The following is a 23069-nucleotide window of genomic DNA, read 5'->3' on the forward strand; positions in this document are numbered from 1 at the left end:
ATATATATATATATAAGGATATTATTGTTCACAATAATATCAAGTGGTATCATCATCATCATCATCATCATCATCATCATGTGTAAATAGCATGTGTAAATAACCATCAAAGTAATAACATAAGGTAAAAAATTATTAATTAATAATTAAGGGTGTTACAAGTGGCACCAGCATGCTAAAAATAGCAGCCACAAATTTTCACTGATACACATTAATTAAAATCAGAAATGAGCAGAAATTTTAAGTCCCCATACCATTAACAAAAAGAATTCTTTACATGCTGGTGCCACTTGTAGCACCCTTAATTATCAATATATATATTTAAATAATCAGAAAAAGAAAATTTTTGATAAACAAACAAACAAGTTGAACCACAACAGGATGAAGCTCCATATACTAGATTGAATGTGCTACGAAGATGAGGAATATTATTTTCGGAATTTCTTTCATAAGCACCGACTAACACTGGAAGCAGAAACGGCCATAAAAAATGTTATGTCATGTTTTGTATTAAAAAATAATCAACTGATGTGGTTCAATTTGTTTGCTGATCAAAAATTTTCTCCATTTTCTGATTATTTAAATTTGATTCGTGATAAACTTATGTTTATTCTGTTGTTACTTGTACCCTATGAGCATAGTGTGCCTGCATATCCATGCCCAGGGATAGCACAGGTAATTGATACTGATAGTAAATATGGATACTATTATTCCTTAGTCAGTTACTACAACTGCCAACTCTGCTTACCTTATCGAGACCTTTGGAAATGTGCTGTGTGTGAGAAGACCCGGCAAGCCAAGTAAGATCGTTGCCAGTGCCCCTGGACTGGCTCTTGTGCGGGTGGCACATGAGATGCACCATTTTGAGCGTGGCCGTTGCCAGTACCGCCTGACTGGCTCCCGTAGGATTTTCGAGCGAGATCGTTGCCAGTGCCCCTGGACTGGCTTGTGCGGGTGGCACATAAAAGACACCATTTCGAGCGTGGCCGTTTTCATGCAGGTGACACGTAAAAGCACCCACTACACTCTCTGAGTGGTTGGCGTTAGGAAGGGCATCCAGTTGTAGAAACTCTGCCAAATTAGATTGGAGCCTGGTGTTGCCATCCGGTTTCACCAGTCCTCAGTCAAATCGTCCAACCCATGCTAGCATGGAAAGCGGACGTTAAACGATGATGATGATAAAACTGTTGAATAAAACAAAAAGGTAAAAAAAATACAATAAAATTACTTATTGCCATTGTCATCAGGAATACTCATTGACTCCCGGTGATGAAATAATAACTCCTCAGAATTGCCAGTTTTCACAAAGCTCCGTAAAGCTTGCAGTGATTTTTCAGACATGTATTCATAATCAATTTCATCATCAAAGGTTGCTGCAAACAGAAGAAATGGAAAGAAATATCTGTTAAACACAACCCCTTGATGTGTTTTGTAACTGCAAGAAAATTAGATATCAATCTAGAGAAGAAGCTAACTAATCACATGTAACATTCTCTTTTCTGGTACCTATTACAAGATTTTTCCCTTCATTTTGTATTCAGTTTTTACATGATTGCATATAAGCTACAATGATGTTGATGCTGTTATCATTTGCATATTTATTTGTCTGTTAGTGTTTATATGAAAAATTGTGAACAATGATTTTGTTGCTTGCTTCTAATGGGTCACTCACTGGCTCACTGCATTTCTAATAGCAAGACTCACAAAGTATTATCTGTGTAACTCAATGCAGAGTAAATAACTCAAAGGATTTCAGTTGTAGAGTACCATATATATATGCTCACACACACATATATATGTGTATTATATGTGCATACTTATGTATATGTCACACATACACATGTAAATGTATATCATATATATGGATATATGTATGTATGAATTATCATGTCATCAGAATGAGTGATAACAGAATTCCAACAACCAGTTCCATAATGAAAGATAAAATATAGGAAGATGATGGCTGAGGTTACTAGGACAAGCTGAAAGTTAAACTGAAAGCAACAAATAAAAGATTTCCTGAGAATCATTTGAAAAAATCTATAATGAATTGCAATGAATGAAGGTTAATTTGCTGTAAAGTCATGAAAAATATGAATTAAACCGACTGGATCATCTTCAAGAACTGAGAGCTAAGACAAAGTCTTGATCTAATATGCCAGTTTGTTTACATAACAAGCCCCTTTGATAGACTTGTTTGTAGATCTGTGAACTTATCTGTAAGACATTGTCTGGAATATAGTCTCATAAGAAGTATAAGATATCAGAACTAGAAAAACAAGAGCTTTCAAACCCTTGTATGTCAAAATCAATGAGAGAATCCATTGTTATGTATAATATCCTTCCAGTTTCCCTCTGTCGAATTCCACTCACAAAGAACCAGCCAATCTAAAGTTGTTGTAGAAGATACTTGCTCAATATTACATAGTGTGTAACTCAACCTGAAGCCATGTAGTTGGAAGGTAAACCTCCTTATCACATCCAGGTCTGCACTCATGTAACACAACTGAAATAAGATGATAGCAGTTACGATATTAACATGAGATTCAGTGATAACATTTAGACTTGAGGGAGGGGAGTATTGCACTTTTAAACTTATCAAGCTCAGATATCTGTTACCTGTTGGATAATCTTTCATTATCATGTAGGATTCCCAACATTCCCAATGAGGTGAGGCCTTCATTAAGTAATACTTCTCTATTTCTCTCCTCTCTTTCTCTCTATCACTTTATCTATCTAAAAGTTTAAGATTGGGAAAATTGCAATCATAAATATGAAAAGAAAAAAAAAGAAAAGAGCCATAATTCTTTTTTTTTTAAATGTGAGATATTACAATTTGTATAGTTTGAATCACTATCAGATTCAAATCCAGCAGCATCTGTCTCATCTCTCTCATCGTTTATAGGTTCAGCACATTCTCTATGTTTCTCCAGATGAGTTTGCACATCAGAATCTTTCACAGAGTTTAGGGTTAAATTGTTCTGCGAATTAGTCTGTTGACCTGACCGTTCAGCATCTGAAAAATTACATTGATTTTAGTTTGATAAAGCACAATGCTGGTATTTATCTATACGAGTTTAATACAGTTTAATCTAGAGGCAGGATTTGCATCAGTGTATTAGTAATATATCCAAAAGATTTCAGATGTGCATCCAAACAAATACTGTTAGTCAGTCACCATAATTTCAATGTCTTGCTTCACTGGACTTTAACACACTTAAGTTTTAACGTATAGTATCTAATTTGATAGATGCCCACAAGATCATGCACCATCTTTCCAACGACAGCTTTGACCATCTTTTTGAATTCAGCATTCTACAACTCATGGACATGCTCATAAAATCAAAACTCAGCATAATACCCATGACTTTTGAAGAGATTTTTTTCATACCTTGAATTATCAAAGCATAGATTTACACACATTAGTTGTTAGCTGTCAGGATACTCTATCCTTCAAAAATTCACCAACAGTACTCCTAATGTGCCTATACACACTTTCCTCTTTATGGCTTTTTTACTGTCTTATTGTGCTTTATTCTATGTACTATATATTTACTTTTGGCTATCCTTGTTTTCTTTCTTTAGTTGACTTATTGTTGCTTTCTGTTCCCTTTTTTTTTACCTTTTTCCAAGTTGTAGTGCACCAAAGCACTGTACACAAGAAGCTCATTATTATTATTATTATTATTAAGGTAGCAAGCTGGCAGAACTATTAGCACACTAGGCAAAGAGCCTAGTGGCACTTTGTCCATCTTTATGTACTGACTTCAAATTCCACCAAGGTCATCCTTTCAGCGTTGATAACATAAGTAGAAATAAGTACCAGTTGAGCACTGGGGTTATTGTAATTAACTTATCCCATCCCTTAAAATTGCTGGCCTTGTGCCAAAATTTGAAACCACTACTGCAACTACTATTACTACTACTACTACAGTAAAAAAATTAATTTATGCTGTAAGAAAAAACAAATTAGTATTCAACATTTTGAGTTGTAGCACTTTATCATGAGGCATAATGGCCAATAGAAGTAAAACAATGGAATTAGGTTTTTCAGTCAAACAAATCAAAGGAGACAATGGTTGAGAGCTCTATTGTTTCTTCTTCAAGAGTATAGGCCACTTATAATTGAATTCTATGTTGCATAATTTTTCGCTTCTATATTTATACTCTGCCATGAATGTCTCCCTTTCTCTAGTTCCTTTTGTGTTGATCTACGCCATGAGTTCTTAGGCCTACCCCTCTTTCTATATCCATCTGGATTCCACTGTAAAGCGCTTTTCGCTGCATTTGGTGTGTCCTTTCTAATTGTGCTACCAATCCACTTCCACTTTTTCTCAAATATTTGCTCCCTAATCGAAACTTGATTCGTTCTTTGCCATAGCTCCATATTGCTTATGTTTTCGGGCCATCTGATTTTAAGTATACTACGCAAGCACCTGTTGATGAATGATTGTATTTGCTTATTTGACTTAACTGTTGTTCACCATGCCTCAGCCCCACACAATAACACCGCTTTTACGTTAGTGTTAAAAATTCTTATTTTGTTCTTTATTGAAATTACACTTATGCTCCCTTCAGCATAAATTAATTATTTTATATTTTGGTTTGTATTGTTTGTCATTCCTAAGATCATTTGGATATATCACCAACACATTAATGCAAATTCTGAATCAGATCCTACCTGTGGTTTAAAATGAATTAAATTCGTGTTTTTGTACCACTATAATTTCTGCAATCTTTTCACATTAATCTACCATTGTAATAGAGAAAAGTATACAGTCTGATATGTTAGATTGTAAGATTTGTGTAAAGAGAGAACAAAAAAAAAAAATTTAAACATGTAATGGTGCATTGTGTAAAAAGGTGAATATTTATAAATAATCAAAGATTGGAACTGTGAAAAGAAGAAAGTAAAAAAATACCAAAGAGTAAGTGAGAATGTAAGAAAGGGTGGATGAGAATGAAAAGACGCAGAGTGGGACAGTGAAATTGCAAATAGAAGAGTATGAAGGTGACCGCCTGAGTAAACTAAACTTTACCAGGTAGTGATCTATGATGTAACAAAGATAAACCACAATATAAGAGAAAGAATCTTTGATTTGTTTCAGTCATTAGACTGCAGCCATGCTGGAGCACCACCTTGAAGAATTTTTAGTCAAATTAATTAACCTCAGTACTTTCTTTTAAAGCCTTTTTGCTTTTGCTGAACTGCTAAGTTATGGGAACGTAAACACACCAACACCAGTTGTCAAGCAGTGGTGGGGAACAAACACAAATACAAAAACACACATATGCATATATATATATATATATATATATATATATATGATGAGCTTCTTTCCATTTCCATCTACCAAATCCACTCACAAGGCTTTGGTCAGCCTGAGGCTATCGTAGAAGATACTTGCCCAAGGTGCCACAGTGGGACTGAACTCAGAACCATGTGGTTGGTAAGCAAGCTCCTCACCACCATCGTTTTAATGTTCACTTTTCCATGCTTGCATGGATCAGATGGAATTCACTGAGGCAGATTTTTTATGACTAAATGCCTTTCCTGTACTCAACCCTCATTTGTTTTTAAGATGGTAGATGGGAAACAAACAACATCACTTGTATGCTGATGACACTCATTTACAACCGTCACACGATGTCAAAACAAGGATAAACACAAACACACACAACAGGCTTCTTTCAGTTTCCATCTACCAAATCTACTCACAAGGCTTTGGTCAGTTTGAACTATAGTAGATAACACTTACTCAAAGTACCACAGAGTGGGACTGAACCCGAGATCTCATGGTTAGGAAGTGAGCCACACCTTTGCTTAGTCTATATCAGACTAATTAGTAAATTATGTTGTAACAGAATGAATTATCCTTTAACAGTGACTTCACGTAAGTGTAACAGTAAAAGATTTCTACAATATCAGACAGACTGTGACTACACTATGTGTAACAAAGAGTGAGTGGTAATGTATCAGACAGAGAACTATAGTGTAAGCTGAAGTAAACTGAAGTGTAACTGGTAATGAACTACAGTTTAACTGAAAATGAACTAGTGTAACAGAAATAAACAAGGGTATCAGAAAGCTAACTACAGTGCAACTGAAAATGTGCCAGGAAGTGTAACAGTGAAGTATAGAATATGGGAAAGTGAACTATAATGTAACAGACATCGAAATAGAAAATTAAACTCTAATATTGTGTGAGCTTGTAAGGTGCAGTATGGCCAAACTGTTAAGAAGTTAACCTTGCAATCATGAATTCTGAGGTTCAATCCTACATTGTGTAGCATCTTAGACAAATGTCATTTTCTATAGCCTTAGATTAACCCATACCTTAAACAGATGGAAACTGTATAGAAACCCATTAGATAGATAATACCTGTAATTCAAAAGCTACAGACTTGTTACATGCTGTGTTACACTGATTCTGCTCCAAGATTTACATGAAGGGTACACATCAAGTTCCAGGGCCAAGTAATTCAGTTAATAAAACAAACAAATCCTCTTTGTTGAACAATACTGGACTGAGCTAAGTTAACTAAGAATCAAGTTAACTAAAAGTGAACAATAGTATAACAAACTGCAAGTGAACTATAATATAACAAACTGATGTATAACACTGTAATATAACAAACAGGTGTAACAGAAACTAAAGTTTAATGTATCAGAGAGTAAATTAGAATATAACAGAAAATGAACTAACCTATAACAGTGTAACAGAGAGTGAACTAAATTGTAACAGGAACTAGAGTAACAGTGTGGTAATGTAACAGAGAGTTAATTACATCATAGAATGTGAGAGCTACTATGTAATAAAGGGTGAAATATAGTGCAACAGAATCTGAATTAAAGTGTATCAGACAGCGAATTATTTTATAATAGTGGGAATTTTCATATAACAGTAGAACAGTGAGTAAACTATCCTGTAGCAAAGAGAAAACCACTCTGTAACAGAGAGTACAGTACGGTTTAATAAGGAGAGAAATATATAATTGTAATGGAGCCAGTTATAATGTAAACTCTGCATAACAGAGTTTGAACCATAGTGTAACAGTGAATGGAGAGTAGAGTACACTGTATCAAAGAATATAACACAGTGTATAAAAGTAGAGAATAGTATAACAGAGAATGAAGTAAAGTGTAATAAAGAGTGGAGTGCAATGTAAAAGAGAATGGAGTATAATGTAACAGACAATAGAGTATAGCATAAGAGAGAGAGTGAGAGTGAGCTAGAGTACGAAACTGCAAAGTGAACTGAAAGTGTAAGAAACTGAAGTGTATAATAATATAAGAACTGACCACCATTAACAAAATATACTGGTAAAGAATTTTCATGAGAATGAGTCTCTTCAGAATTGTCATCATCACTGCTTGATGTTGGCTGGCCATTAATTTTCACAAGTGTTTTGCTTCGTTTAATGTTGAGTTCATTGTCATCTGAAATTACAACAAAAAGATCGTTAGTAATTTAGTAATTAGTCCAATGTAATCATCATCATCATTTAAAATTGCACTTTTCCAAGCTTGCATGAGTCAGATAGAATTTGTTAAGGCAAGTTTTCAACAGCCGGATGCTCTTCCTGTTACCAGCTGTCCCCTGTTTCCAACCAGGTAATTTTCCCCCATGGTCAGATATGCTTTCTGCAGAAGACTGGAAATGAAGAATATCGCTTATATGATAATGATTCTCACTTTACAACCATCACATGTTGTCAAGACAAAGGTACACAAAAACAGATGCACATATACATAAATATACACAAACATACAATGGAATTCTTTCAGTTTCCACTATCAAATCCATTTACAAAGCTTTGGTTGACCCAGAGCTACAGTAGAAGATACCTAGCCAAGGTGCTGCACAAAAGGACTGTACCCAACTATGGTTGGAAAGCAAACTTCTTAACAACACAGATATGCCTGTGCATTAGCCACACCTGCACCTTAAATTTACTTGCTTGCTTCATGCTCTTGTTTGATGGGCTGGGATCATCCCAGCTTAGTGGTCCCAGAGACCACTAACCTGGGATGACCCCAGCCCCATCATGCATAGAGCTAACCAAGTCTACCAGTGCTCAGGCTCTCCATCACTGGTGGCATCCACCAAGGTGACATTGAGCCACTGGAGATCTTCCTTAATCATGTCCAGCCATCTGGTGAGAAGCCTCTCATGGGGCCTTTTCCAGCCTGCAGCTGCTGCTGTGTCAAACAAGAATAAAACCTTGGTAGGATGATCTAACATGAGATGAAGGACATGTCCATACCAGTGATTGAAACAAATAGCTATGAGGTGGGAGGTTGCAAGTTGATGCATATGTACACACATTTCTTTGTTGAAAATGTTTTCTCCACTGGGAAGATGACTATCATTGTTGCCTATGCTCCTACAGATGTTTCAGAGAAAACAATAAAGGATGACAACTACAAACAGCTCCAACTAGTTTTAGGACAAATCCCACCCCACAACATCATGATCAGCCTGACATATGCCAATGCTACACCTTAATCCAATAAGTAATTAGCCAGTAGACAAAAGTGCTCAATTCAACTTAGGATTCTCTATCAATGATATTAATATGCTTAGTTTTGTTTGTTTTTGTACGTACCTGTGGTGTGAGTCACACTTCAAAGGAAGAAATGAGTGGCAAAGCGAGAGAGGAGGACAGAGAGAAAGAGAGAGCGAAAGAGAAAGAGAGAGCGAAGGAGAAAGAGAGAGCGAAAGAGAAAGAGAGAGCGAAAGAGAAAGAGAGAGCGAAAGAGAAAGAGAGTGGTGACGGCATTCATTTTGTGATTTTAAATGCTTCAGAGAGGAAGTAATTGAGAAAGAGAGAGAGTGAGAGAGAAAGAGAGAGACTGAAAGAGATAGTGAGTTTGACGGCATTTGTTTTTGTGTTTTTAAATGTTTATCACATTGCAAGAAAAGTAAATACATAGATCGAAAGAAAAGTTGATGCATAGATACATACACACATTGTTAAATTAAAAGTGGAAGAGAGGAGGGATGCAGAGGAAGTGAAAGAGAAAAAAGTGAGAGAGACAGTAGATACATAAATCCAAAGAAAAGTTGATACATAGATACAACAAATATTGGATGTCACTTTCACTTTTCATTACCACACGAGGATAAAATTAACTCGCAAGCGGCTGAGTACTCCACAGGCATGCATATTATTAGCGTAGTTCTCAGGGAGATTCAGCCTCACACAGAATATGACAAGGCTGGCCCCTTTGAATTAGAGCTACAACTCACTTTGGCTAGCTGAGTGGACTAGAACAAGATGAAACCTGCAAGTGATTAGAAGAAAACTTAAAAAGATCCTATATAGGGACAGAAAATCTTTAGTCATTAGGGTCACTATGGGTGTTAATCCAGTCATAACAGTGGTATTTGTGGGTCTCACAGATCTGGAAGCCAAGCCCCCAGATAAACACCAATGCACAAGCTGTTATCAAACTGAGTGTGAGTCAAGGGCAAATACACAACGGAATAGCAATTATTTCATCTTGGCTTTCACTGCTTATACTAAACACATGACATTTTTGCCTTACAACATGGAACATTTCCTTTTCTTTCACTCTTTTTGAAAAATGGTACTCCATTAGCTATGACAGCAAGGTTCCAGTTAATCTGATCAACGGAACAGTTTGCTCGTAAAATTAATGTGCTAAATGGCTGAGTACTCCATGGATATGCATACCATAACATAGTTCTCAGAGAGATTCAGCCTCCCACAGAATGTGACAAGACTGGCCCCTTTGAATTACAGCTACAATTCATTTTTTCCAGCTGAGTGAACTGCAGCAAGGTGAAGTAAAGTAGCTTGCTCAAAAACACAGCATGCCGCAGGGAATCATACTCATGACTTTACAATCATGGGCCGAATACCCCTAACCACTGAGCCATGCACCTTCACTCTCTTAACCGTAGAGAAAAGGAGTGAAGCAATAGAGATAAAGAAAGGAAAGCCTCAGTCATTTACAAGGACAGTTAGACTGAAATACAATCAATTTTTTCTAGCTTCTTTACTTTTAACAATGAAGAAGAGGGAAAGACATTTAGTAATGAATAGGGGGAAAGTCTTTCAGATGTTTACGTTTTTATTTTGGGAGTTCTAGAACAATCGAGTGTTAGTTCTCTCTTCTTTCCTCTACTCCCAGTATTTATTCACCTTCTTTCATAGTTCTTCATGTCTTTTAGTTGGGGCAGGAAAGACCATGCTCTTTTTCAGGCACATTTAACATTTTCTCTACAAACTACAAACAAGCCCCACTCCCTTGCTTATTTTTTTTCAAACAAAAACTAATGCAAATTCTGAATGGGGTATAGCTGTGAACAGAGCCCAGAAAATTACTTAATACCCACAACAAAATGGGTAGGGGAGAAAAGTTGCCAACAGGTGGCTACAAGAAAATCAACTCTATTCTTTAAAGAGTATCTTCTATAGCCTTGGGCCAATTAAAGCCTCGTGAGTGAATTTGGTAGATGAAAACTGAAAGAAGCCTGTCGTGTGTGTGTGTGTGTGTGTGTGTGTGTGTGTGTGTGTGTTTGTGTCCCCCCCTCCCCCAACATTGTTTGACAACCAATGTTGGTGTGTTTGTGTCCTTGTAACTTAGCTGTTCGGCAGAAGAGGCTAATAGAACAGGCACCAGGCTTAGAGGGAATAAGTCCAGGGGTCAATTTCTTTGATCAAAAGGTGGTGCTCCAGCATGGCCACCATCAAATGACTGAAACGTAAAAGAATAAAAGAATACCAGAAGAACGTTCCATACCACTAAACCAAGAAGGTTCTTTGAAAATGTACGATGTATTTTAAGGCCAAATAGTAATTCTGTTTACATTTGCACAACTGAGATATTTTGTTTGGATTACATATTAAGTCATCAAGTATGAAATTCGTAGAAAAGAAAAAAAAATTTGCTAATGTTTTATAAATACAAGGAATAGTTTCATTAATCAAAGTATGCACCCATGTTGTCAATACACTTTTGCCATTTCAGCAGCAGCTTGTCCAGCCCAGAACAGTAAAAGCCTGGCAATCTAGAGTCAATAAAATTTTGGAAGGCCTGTTTTACTGCATCGCCGAAATTAAATTTTTTTTCCTATCAAAAAGTTATCCAACTTCTGGAAGAAGTGGTAGCCAGTGGAGGCAAGATCAAGTAAGTATGGTAGATGATGGAGAACTTGCAACTCCAACTCCTGTAGTTTCACCAATGTCATTTTTGCAATGTGTGGTCTGGCATTGTCTTGCAATAAAATAGGAGTAGATATGTTGACTAATCTAGGCTGGGTTTTTTTGTAAATTTCTGCATCAATTGGTCCAGTTGGCTGCAATATACTTCAGCCATGATTGATGAGCCAGGTTTAATGAAATCATAATGGATCACACCTGTACCAAACCACCAAACACACATCATCAGTTTCTTTTGATGAATTTTGCTTTTTGGTGGCTTGTCTTTGTCCAACCATTGTGCTGAACGTTTACAGTTGTTGTATTGAATCCATTTCTCACCACATGTTACAATTTGATTAAAAACTGTGACGAGAAAGTAGCATAATGCAGGCTTCCAAACATTGCTGTTTCTGATTTTCACTGAATTCATGTGGAACCCACTTATTCAACTTTTTCACTTTACTGGTGAGTCAATATTGTTTGCATGCTAACACCAAAAAACAACGATAATTCACGGGCACTTTGAGATGGATCTGACTCAACGGTGGCTTTCAGTTCATTATCCACCTTTGTTTCTGGTCAATCACGTTGTTCATTTGTGAAGTCAAAGTTACCAGAACAAAATTTTGCAAACCAATTCGATACTGTCTTCTGTGTAATAACATTGGAATGAAATACTCCATTAATATTCCGAGCTGTCTGTGATGCTGTATTTCCAAGAAAGAACTCATATTTCAAAACTGTACAAATTTCTGACTCATCCATCTCTAAACAAAATAGCAAAAAAGGATTTATAAATGAGTTAGAATAAAAAAAATAGATGTGTCAGCTTTCTAACGAAAAATGAAGATTGTCAAAATATAATAATGGCACAAAATGAGCAGCTGTCAAAGTTTATCATATACCTTTCTACAAATTTCATACTCAAAGACCTAATAGTTATCAGTTTTACACTCCTTGCTATATTCTGTAACTGTCAGAATATCAAAACATTTCTCATGGCACCAGCACACAATTTACAGACACTTACATTCCTTGTTTTCCATGGATTTTTCACAGGTCCATCTAGTTAATATTATTCTTACTTATCACCCATTGAAATTGCTGCAAGACTTGTAGCACCAGTTACCCATTTTTGCCTGATAGTTGGATAATTGCAAAGAAGCTTCACTATCATACAGACAATGTTGTTGTTTACAGTCTTCCATGAAAATCATGTCAAGCCATGGGGAAATATATTACCTTGTTTGGAAACAGTTGAGTGTTGGCAACATGAAGAGCATCCAGCTGTAAAAAAAATTTGCCACAATAAACTGTCTGACACATACAAGCATAGAAAAGTGGACATTATGATGATGATGAAGGAACAATGTTTTGTTAGTTTTCAGTGATGAGTTCAAATCCTTGAATGAAGTAGAAGTAAAAAGTAGAGAACCACTCCAGAGTAGCCCAGGATATTCTACTCAAAATAATGATGAGATGTTCCAGATGTTGTCAAGAGTATTAGTGGATCAAATGAAGTGACGTGACTGCAACCAAGATTAGAAAACAACTTGTAGAGTCGGCTCACTACAAGCTTACCTTTTAGTACTAAGTACTCACCAACTATAGCAAGAAATTAACCCTTTGAACTGGGAAGTATGTTTTAACAGGTGTGATTTTATTTGATCATATCACTGGAAGAAGCAGCCATATGGTTTTATGTTTACTGAATAATGATGTTTCTGCAAATTAGTGCAGCATAAACTTAAAATCATGTGGTTGCCTGCTTTTCCATCTTCCAAGAGGATCGTCAAACAAAATTGCACTTGCTAAAGCACAGTGGTGGGTTCAAAGAGTTAAAATCTGTTTATATAAAGAGTAATAAGAAATTATGATTGAACTGAAAAGAAAGAAATGAAATACACATTGCATTAATCAGAATATAAATCTTTACCTGGGCATTTTGGGTAATATGTGAAGATCATTGCTTCGCTTGTTTCATTGTTAGATGGCTTCTCCAGTCGGATGTTAACTTGTATAGGTTTACTGATATGTATATTATGATATGGTGGCGTTTTAAACACAATAGCATACTAGAAATGAATAATAATATAATGTAGTTAATATTTCTAGATATAATATTCATATGTGTAAATATATATTAGATTGTAGAGTCTGGAAGAATGGGTAGAATGAATAAAATAGCTTGTTATTTGCTTGCATTCCTTGACTCCATCCAGATCAACTGATTTTCATCTTTCCTAAGCTGGTATCCAGCTTGGCCATAGTTCATTGACAAACTAATAAAGAATACATCCATTATAAAGATTATAAAAGTCAAATGATTTGTAAGATAATATTGGAAAGACATACTAAAACTGAAGAACATTAATAATAATAATAATAATAATAATAATAATAATAAGCACTACTGGGCACAGCACACATCCTACGCAAAACACTTTCAATACAGTAACCATAAGAGCACCACGGCAAACCACAGCACATACCCAAGGCGCACAGAGCTGCGCTCAGTAGTGAAGTGAAAGCACGTTATAAAAATAAAACTACTGAACAATAATAATAATAATTTCTACTGTAAGCACAAGACCTAAAATGTTGGAGAGTACTCAACTAATATTTATTCCATCAACCTTGAAAGGATGAAAGGCAAAGTCAACCTCTGCAGCATTTGTACTCAGAATGTAGATAGATGAAATGTCGCTATGCCTTTTTTCCAGCACAGTAAAAATTCTGCCAGCTTGCCACCTTAATAATAATAATCCTTTCTGCTATAGGTACAAGGCCTGAAATCTTAGAAAAGAGGTTGGTCAATTACATTGACCCTGGTGCGCAACTGGTACTTATTTCATCGACCCCCAAAAGGATGAAAGGCAAAGTCAACCTCAGCAGAATTTGAACTCAGAACATAAAGCCCAATGAAATACCACTAAGCATTTTCTGTGTTGAGTTTTGCCGCCTTAATATGATAACTCTTTTTAATTTTGGCACAAGGCCAACAATTTTAAAAGGTAGGGTTAGTTGATTACATCAAACCCAGTGCTCAAATGGTACTTATTTTTATTGACTCCAAAGGGATAAAAGACAAAGTCAATCTTGATGGAATTTCAACGCAGAATGCAAAGAGCTGGAAATGACACAAAGCATCTTGTCCAACATACTGATGATTCTGTTGGCTCACTGTCTTAATAATAATTCTTTCAAATTTTGAGGGGAGAGGAAACTCAATTATATCAAAACCAGTGCTCAGCTGATACTTATTTTATTAGCCCCCAAAAGGATGAAAAGCAAAGTCAGCTTCAGTGGCATTTGAACTCAGGACATAAAGAGCAAGTAGAAATGCCACTAAGAATTTTGTCCAGTGCAGTAACAGTTCCACTAACTCACCGTCTTAACAACAATGACGATGATGAATGTAAATCTGAGGATTTTAAATTTAAATTTCTTCATTACTTCTCTCATATGTGATAGTAGAAAGATGTCATGGTCAAAGTCTAGGTGAAAGATGTGTATTTTGCAAAAGTATTTGAGCGAATTTGCTTACTCTCTGAATATGGATTATATTACTTGAAATTGTTGTTATACAATGCAATATGGTATCACCATTAATGTTGCTGATGCTTATAATTAAATTAACATACATACTTGAAACAGTCTTAGATTAAAATACTAATGTGTATAACATCTCAGTCTAATGCTATTTCAAATGCAAATATCAATTTAATTCTAGCCTGCCTAGGTTTCACACAGATCAGTAAATGTTTTGTTAACTGATTTGTATATTGGAACAATTATTTTCATTTAACCTCAAAAAGCCAGGGTATTTGTCACTAAAGAGACCAAATCAGGTTGAAATTCCCAATGTTTTTTTAGCATGTAAGTCTCTTTGAGATATTTCTCTGGAATACAATATTACAGCAAGAAGCATTCCATACTTGTATACACATAAATTTTATTACATACCAGGATACTAATAATGACTCTGTATCACGTTTTACTGTTTGTGTTGTTAACCCTGGAAGGAAACATTTTCCAGTTTTCTGGCTTTACTTTGGCTTATATTCTTTCTTTATTTGATCAGTTGTTTGATGCAGAGTTTATTTCTGCTGTTTGTGATTTTGGCTCGGGCTTTTGTCAGGTCAGCTGTTTTAATTGAATAATGAGGTTTATATTTTTTTTGGCTGTGTGGTTATGCTTGCTTCTTCAACCATGTGGTCTCAGGTTCAGTCCTGCTGTGTGGCATCTTGGGCAAGTGACTTCTGCCACAGCCCCAGACTAACCAAAGCTTTATGAATAAACTTCATAGAGGGAAACTGAAAGAAGCCTGCCAAATGTGTGTGGGTGTATGTGTGTGTTTACCCTTGTCTTGACATCATGTGGTGGCTGTAAACAAGCACCACCATCATACAAGTGATGTTGTTCATATTTAGTCATGTGAAAACATGTCTGGTTATGAAAAGATATTACCTTGCTCAGATAATTTTGAAGATTGGTGACAGGAAAGGCATCCTGCTGCAGAAAATCTTCCTCAACAAATTCTACCTGCACCATGTAAGCATGGAAGAGTGAATGTTGAATAAGAATGAAGATGATGATGTTACCTCGAAGATAAGTTTTGGGAAGCTTCTACATTTATTCTGTTGACTGTATATCCTGTAGTATTTATGTTGATAGCTGTAATGTAATTGAATTCTAAACACTGCTGTTAGCAGTGGTTTGACTGGACTTTATTTTCTTTGAAGTTTGTGATAATGATTTTGTTTTATTCATAAATGTGATGATGAGCAGGGGATCAGAAGAAAGTTGAAGACTGTCTAAGCATATAGTTGTCGTTGTTTAGCCCTGATTGATGTTTCAGGTATGACTTAAAACTGCATCCTGTAGTGGGGCCGTGGTTCAGCAATTACAGGCTTTTGAGAAGAGTAGAACCACCTCTTAGTCACTATTCCTCCCATGTCTGATCTGACTCAGAGTAATAGCACTTGTCAGGGTCCCAGCTATGGGTTGATTAGCAGGTTATGGAAGAATTTCCAAGCACAAACCCTCACTGTCTTGTAAGAGCCTTGGGAAAAGAAAAGGCTAGGAGAGTTGACCTTGACAGTAAATCAAGGAGTGGAGGCCCTCAAACGATATGGTAACCTCTTTCACACTCTTCTGGCAACTCCAAGGAACATGGAGCTCTCCAACCCCATAAGGCCACCTAGGAGATGGCTACTGCAATGTAAAATCTACAGCTTGCTGGTCACCACAACCATCATAGCCCACTGAGCCACTGTGGATTGCAATGACTGACTCTCAGTTTAATACTAACCAGCTGAGGATGTGTCACTCTTTCTCATGATCATTGGACATGAATAAACTGCTATTGCCATCAGCCCTGATTGAGCAATCAAATGCATTCCAGCCATATCCTGTTTGTTTTTCCTTTATTCAATTAGTGTATTTAGAATTACACTATCCAAGATGTATGAAGGCATATGACTCAGGGGTTAGAGTGTCAGGTTTACAATCATGAGGTTGTGAGTTCACTTCCCAGACCAGGCTGTGTTGTATTCTTGATCAAGACACTTTAATTCATGCTGTTCCAGTTCACTCAGTTGAAGAAATGAGTTGCAATGTCACTGGTGCTAAGTTGTATCAGTTTTTGCCTTTCCCTTGGATAATATCAATGGCATAGAGAGGGGAGACTGGTATGCGTAGGCAACTGCTAGTTTTCCACAAATGACCTTGCCTGGACTCGTGCCTTGGAGGAGAACTTTCTTGGTGCAATCCCATGGTCATTTGTGACCGGAGGAGGTCTTTACTCTTTACCCTATCCAAGATGTACTTACCTGTTTAAGAGAATAAAGTGTGAAATGAGCAAGACTGAGCTGCTATTTAAAACCAGTTGATTGACCACATAGAATCTCAGTAAGTAATGCCTGTTGAGAAGTATTTCTTGCTAGCTTGTTATATGATTTTGTATTAGTGAACGTTCACTAACCTTTTTGATGCCAACCTGCTTGAGACCACCCGCTGGTTCTATTATACAAACTTCTTTTCTAAAGTGATCTAAATTTCTCATTACAATTTCATGCTAATTTATGTTACAAACAACAGCTTAATAATGACAAAGTTATTTTACTAAATTCTTCATAATTTTTAAAGTTAATTGAAATGAAAATGGTGTATTTATACAGAAATACAGTAACAAGAGTTAAGAAGACATAGTTTGGGTGTGTTAACTGTATTGTTTTTGTATTAGGATATGTTGGATTCATTGAAGCATCCCAATGACTGTTTGGGAATGTTTTTATTTGTAGTAAGAAATGACTAACCTAGTAGGGTTGTTGGTGAAGTTGTGGTTGTACGTATTTACTTAGTATAGTAATGTGCTTACTGGGGCAGGTCATTATTTTGAAGGTTTGCATTTATATTGCAGTTCTGTTCCCTATTAGTGTTTGAATATCATTTGTAGCTTATTATACTGGATGCATGATTTTATTTAAGTTGTAAGGTCTCCGTCATAGTTCAGCCTGTACACATTGCAGTGTAATTAGGGATTGAGGAGCATTGTGTTGATGCTGTAGCATTGTCCCTTGTAGCATTGCTATGTGAATGCCATGTGTGATGATAAAAGTTTAATTTTTAAGCTGTTAGTGTTATGTGTCAGTGTTTAGCTCTTATGTTTAATTGTTACATGAAGTACAAAGGCTTTTTCTTATCTACTATTTTGTATTTTGTGTGATGTAATCAGATGTTGATATGTTGGCTTGTTTTGGTGTGGTTGTACCATTTGTTACAGCTTGGGACTTTAGCCTGGTTTTTCACATTGCATTTATATGTGAATTAAGAGAATTTTAGGTTGCTTATATTTTTTGTATGTGTGTGAGTTTTCTATTGGGTTGCTCCCAACTTTTTTTTCCATTGTCTTCATACAGAGTCATTGCCTCTAAATTTTTGTTGTGCTTGGTGTTGATCTACATGACATCTGCTTTTATTCCTTTGTCAACTTTTCATTTTTTATTACAGTAATGACAATCCATCTGTTTTTCTTCTTCCATAATGTCAAGAAGTTCACTTCCCAACCTCAGTTTCAGGTCAATCCCACTGTGTAGCAATTTGGGTAAATATCTTCTAATATAGCCCAGACCAACCAAAGACTTATCAGTGGATTTGATAGATGGAAACTGAAAGAAGGTGTGTGTGTGTGTGTGTGTGTGCATGTGTGTGTGTGTGTGTGCATGTGTGTGTGTGTGTGTGCACGCGTGCACATATCTATGTGTTTCTTTGTCTTGACATCGCACAATAGTTGTAAATGAGTTTGTTCTTTAAGATTGTAAGCTATGTTTTGAGAGAGATTAGACTGCTAATTCTGGCAGGTTAAGTGACTGTACAGAGGGTCTCTTGTTGGCTCAAAAGATAATAGTTGGACCACTTTGCATTGTATATAAAATAATGATAATAATAATAATAATAAAACGCTTACTTGCTTGTGTATATCTGTTGCCCCGAAGTCTGCTAATGCTCGCCACTGGTCAGGAGAATTTTCATTCTCAGAAAAAACCACACAAATGTCATCTATTAAAAACAAAAAACATAGAAGTTATAAACATTCTATGGAAATTATCAATAATTTTTTAAAACTCTGAAACTTAGTTCAGAAACTTTATGTAAAGCAAGGCTTCATTCCATAACTCATTCTTGAGTTAAAAGCATGGTAGTAAGATTAGATATGTATCTTATGTGGATGAAGATACCAAACAGATCTTTGTGCAACAAAATGTTCCAAATCAAGCCATGCAATTCCAGGTCCTACTGTAACATATGACAGTAAAGGTTTAGGGTACTTGCTGGAGGTTCATCCATTCATCTGATCAACCTAATAAAGGCAAGTAGAGTTAAGTAACTTACATAAGGTCGCGATGCAATGTCTATTCTTAGAAGTATTAATCAAGAGGCAGTTACCATAATTAGTTAAGGGAAGCAAATATCAGAATTTAACATTTTTTCCTGTATCTGTTTCAGTCATCACACTGCAGCCATGCTGGAGCACTGCTTTGAAGAACTTTAGGTTGATTGAATTGACTCCAGTACTTTTTTTTTTTAAAGCTTGGTGGGACTCTTTTTGGAAACTGCTAAGTTACATGGGAATAAACAAACCAACACTGGTTGTCAAGAGGTAGTGGGGGACAAACACACACACATATATATATGCATGATGGGCTTCTTTCAGTTTCCATCTACCAAATCCACTCTCAAGGCTTTGGCTATAGCAGAAGGCACTTGCCCAAGGTGCCACACAGTGAGATTGAACCAGGAACTATGTGGTTGGGAAGCAAGCTTGTCATGTCTGTGCTTATTTAAGGAAATAAACTGGAGAGAATTAATTGAAGGTGGTGAGCTTGAAGAATCAGTAGCACATTGAACAAAATTTCTTTTGGCTCTTTATATTCTAAGTTCAAATCCTGCCAAGGTCAATCTTGCCATTCATACTTTCAGGGTTAATAAAAATAAAGTACCAGTCAAGTACTGGGGTCATTGTAATTAACAAAATGTCCTCTCATCAAAATACTGACTGTGTTCCTAAATTATTAATTATTACTTGCCAAGGTCAACTTTGCTTTCATCCTTTCTGGTTCAAAAAGTAAAGTAAAAGCTCAATAATAGAGTTGATGTAATTGACTTACCCCTTCTAAAACTGCTGGTCATGTAGCAAAATTTTAAACAATTAATTAGAGCTAAATTACATTATTGATAATTTTTTTCTAGAATTCAAGGAGAATTTATTCAGACTATGCTAAGTATTGTTATTTATTCAGAATAAAAGAACAATGGAGGATTTAAAAAAAAAAATTTTTGTAACTAAATTATCTGTTTTCAATTATCTTCAATCCATAAGATACTTTCTGATTGATCAACTTTTATAGCAAAGAGGTACAGTCAATAGTAACATCCTCAGTGTATTATCGCTACTTATCTTATTCACCCCCACCCCCATCTCTATCCTCTAATTGAATAGAAAGCAAAGCTGACTGGCTGCAATGGGATATGAACTCAGAATGTGGAAAAGTGAAAATAAATACAAACTGGTTTTAGTTTTGTCCTCTGCCTTGTTGACCAGCCCCAGTCTATTATAATAGACTCATAATAATTTTTTATGTTTGTATTGGGAAGAATCAAGCGATAAACTGTCAGATTTCAACCATTTAGTGTTTACACCAGCCATATTTGGCCCAAATATTCTACCTGTTTTATGTTCAAACCAACCAGATTTGGCCTCTCACACCTATCCTACAAAGTCCTCGTAAGAATAAACAGTCACATCATTGAAATTTTGAAGCAATAAATTAATGCATGATTAAGTCAAACCAATGTAAATAAATATTACATTTGATAGAGTAATCTGAATGCTAAAGAGTTAATCTGCCATTATCTCAGCCAGATCTATGAATGTAGAAAACATATCAGACACCAAACAAAGTTAATAGAGACTGTGTTGGCTTCCAAAAAACCATATGAACAGGCCTTATGGAATAAGATTTTATAATCTTGTAGAGACTATTCAGAAACATTATGAAATTATTTGTTCCAATACAAAAATTACTAGTCAGAGAGAGGGCAAACATTTTTAAAAGGGTCTTAAAATGTCTACCAAGGCTGGAGTTACAACTCATTTTCAAGGATCCGTCAAGCATAAATAAATTCTTGCTATTAATGTGGTGTTTGTGGTGTTATGGGCTGTGATGAGCTATGTGGTGTTGGTGGAGAGGATTGCAGATGAGGCAAACAGAAGTGAAGACTGCAGGGGCTGGCGGAAGAACCACAGGGGCATGCGTGGATACCGAGCACTTGCAGGCAGTTTGAGCAGAGACGCCGTGTGTGAAAGGTTATGTTTTGATCTGGTCAGTGATCACCCATCCTGCCACGGTCAACAGGTAAGGTCGCTGCATTTCTTTCTCCCTTTTGCTTCTTTTTCTGTTGTCTTTTTCCTCCATCATCCTATAAGCTATTTCAGCCCATAACAAAAAAAACCAAAAAAAAAACCAATGATGAGTGTAGTCCATATCTCGAACGATATGGTCAAACTGTTTTGCAGTGACACGAATGTAGTCGCTTGGTTAAAGAAGATGAAGTTGGTTACGAAGCTCCACGGGATAGATGACTTAGTGAGTTTTCTACCGCTGTACCTAGATGGTTCGGCATTGGCACTATACTTAGAAATGGAAGAAAGGGACCAACTTAGCATGGAAAAAATAGAAATCTGCTTGATGGAGGCCTTTGCAGAAGGAATGTTCGAAGCGTATGCTTACCTGGAGAAAGCAAAGTGAACTGGCGAACAGGTTAACGTATTTGCCAACGAATATTTGCCAATGAACTCAAGAGATTGGCTAAGCTGGTGGGGCATGAAGGAGAATCACTGGACCGGACAGTTAAGTTAGCGTTTGTGACTGGCTTTCCGGACCACATGTCGGTCGAGTTGCAAAAACTGCCGAACGTCAGCTCAATGGCGATGGCAGATATTATAACTCAGGCTCACATGCTAGTTTCGTGTTGCAGGACGCCGCCGGTAGCAGCGACTGCAACAACGAAAAGTGGCTGAGGAAGGAGTAGCGGAGAGAGGTCAAACAAGGAACATGTGCAACCACTCAAAAGACAGTGTTTCTGGTGTCAGGGCCCACACATGATGCGAGATTGCAAGTCACCTAAGCCTGAGGTCATTTGCTACTGGTGTCGAGAAACAGGACATATAGCCAGCGAATGTCTGCAGGGAAATGGTCTAAGGGAGTCTATTGCACCAGTAGTTATCCCTTTGGATCAATAGAGGCGTGTTTGTTGCTACCTGTAGTCGACATTCTGGTGGAGGGGAAGATGTCGCGAGCCCTTGTGGACACGGGCTGTACAACGACCCTGATGACTCCAGGAGTGGTAGGGACGTGGAGTGGAGAAAGCAGTGTGAGGGTAGTGGATGGAAGAGAGGTACACTGTGAAGGCATTACAGATGCACAGATTGTGGTGCAGGGAACAAAGTTGACGCTGCAAGCAATTGTAGTTGGCCACTTGGTGGACGAGATTGATGTGGTGATGGGGATGGATGCAATCACCCATTTAGGTGGTGTCACTGTCAACGAGGCCGGTGTAACATTCGGGGTTGCGGGGAAACCGTGTATGGCAAAACCGTGCATTGGTGAGAACCGTAAAGAAAACTATGCAACGCACACCACTGAAGACCAGGACTTTCGTGCTGTCTTCGATGGCCAGAGGTGGACAGTGGAGTGGCACTGGAAGGGAGAGTCCCCAACGTTGAAAAATAAAGTGGGCTGCTATCAGCATACTTTGAAAGATGCCAGAAGCGAGTTCGAGGGGGAGGTGGTGCGGTGGATTAAGGAGGGCAGGATTTCTGCAGCTTCATGCGTTTCCTGTTACCAACCCTCATGTGGTTTCCTATGACCAGATATACTTTTTATGGAAAACTAGAAACAAAAATATCACTAGTATGCTAGTGATGATCATTTATAATCATCACACAATGCCAAGACAAGGGTATACACAACCACATAGAAACATATGTATACATTTATAATGGGCTACTTTGTTTCGATCAATCAAATCAACTCACAATTCTTTTGGTTGGCCTGGGGCTATAACAGAAAACACTTACGCAAGATACCATGCAGTAGGACTGAATCCAAAACCACACAGCCATGCTTACAAAAAGAGAAACACTTACCTCTTGATATTCTGTCACACAGTAAATAGACTTCTTCATTTCCAGTGCAGTAACCACTATATTTGTCCATCCGAATGATTTTTAAATTAGCTGCATGAAGTGATTCTTAAAGATAAAAGAAGAAAAATACCTTCACTTAATATACAATCAACTATATATATATATATATATATATATATAT

The 23069-nt window shown here is 36.8% G+C and overlaps 1 protein-coding gene across 5 annotated transcripts in view; it reads right to left on the reverse strand.

Annotated features, from left to right (window-relative positions):
* LOC106873263 (nuclear factor NF-kappa-B p105 subunit) overlaps positions 1 to 23069 on the reverse strand; it is a 108050-nt gene that overhangs the window by 18216 nt on the left and 66765 nt on the right. For 4 of the 5 annotated variants that reach the window (XM_052969618.1, XM_052969621.1, XM_014920555.2 and 1 more), the window contains 7 exons: positions 22889 to 22993; positions 18647 to 18738; positions 13112 to 13250; positions 12418 to 12462; positions 7304 to 7441; positions 2834 to 3016; positions 1229 to 1373 (listed from right to left, as the gene is read on the reverse strand). In XM_052969618.1, coding sequence (XP_052825578.1) covers positions 1229 to 1373; positions 2834 to 3016; positions 7304 to 7441; positions 12418 to 12462; positions 13112 to 13250; positions 18647 to 18738; positions 22889 to 22993 — 847 coding nt within the window. The remainder of the gene's footprint in view (positions 1 to 1228; positions 1374 to 2833; positions 3017 to 7303; positions 7442 to 12417; positions 12463 to 13111; positions 13251 to 18646; positions 18739 to 22888; positions 22994 to 23069) is intronic. The other variant, XM_014920556.2, reaches the window with a different exon arrangement.

Source organism: Octopus bimaculoides, chromosome 7 (genome assembly GCF_001194135.2).
Source record: "Octopus bimaculoides isolate UCB-OBI-ISO-001 chromosome 7, ASM119413v2, whole genome shotgun sequence".
NCBI classification, from domain to species: domain Eukaryota; kingdom Metazoa; phylum Mollusca; class Cephalopoda; order Octopoda; family Octopodidae; genus Octopus; species Octopus bimaculoides.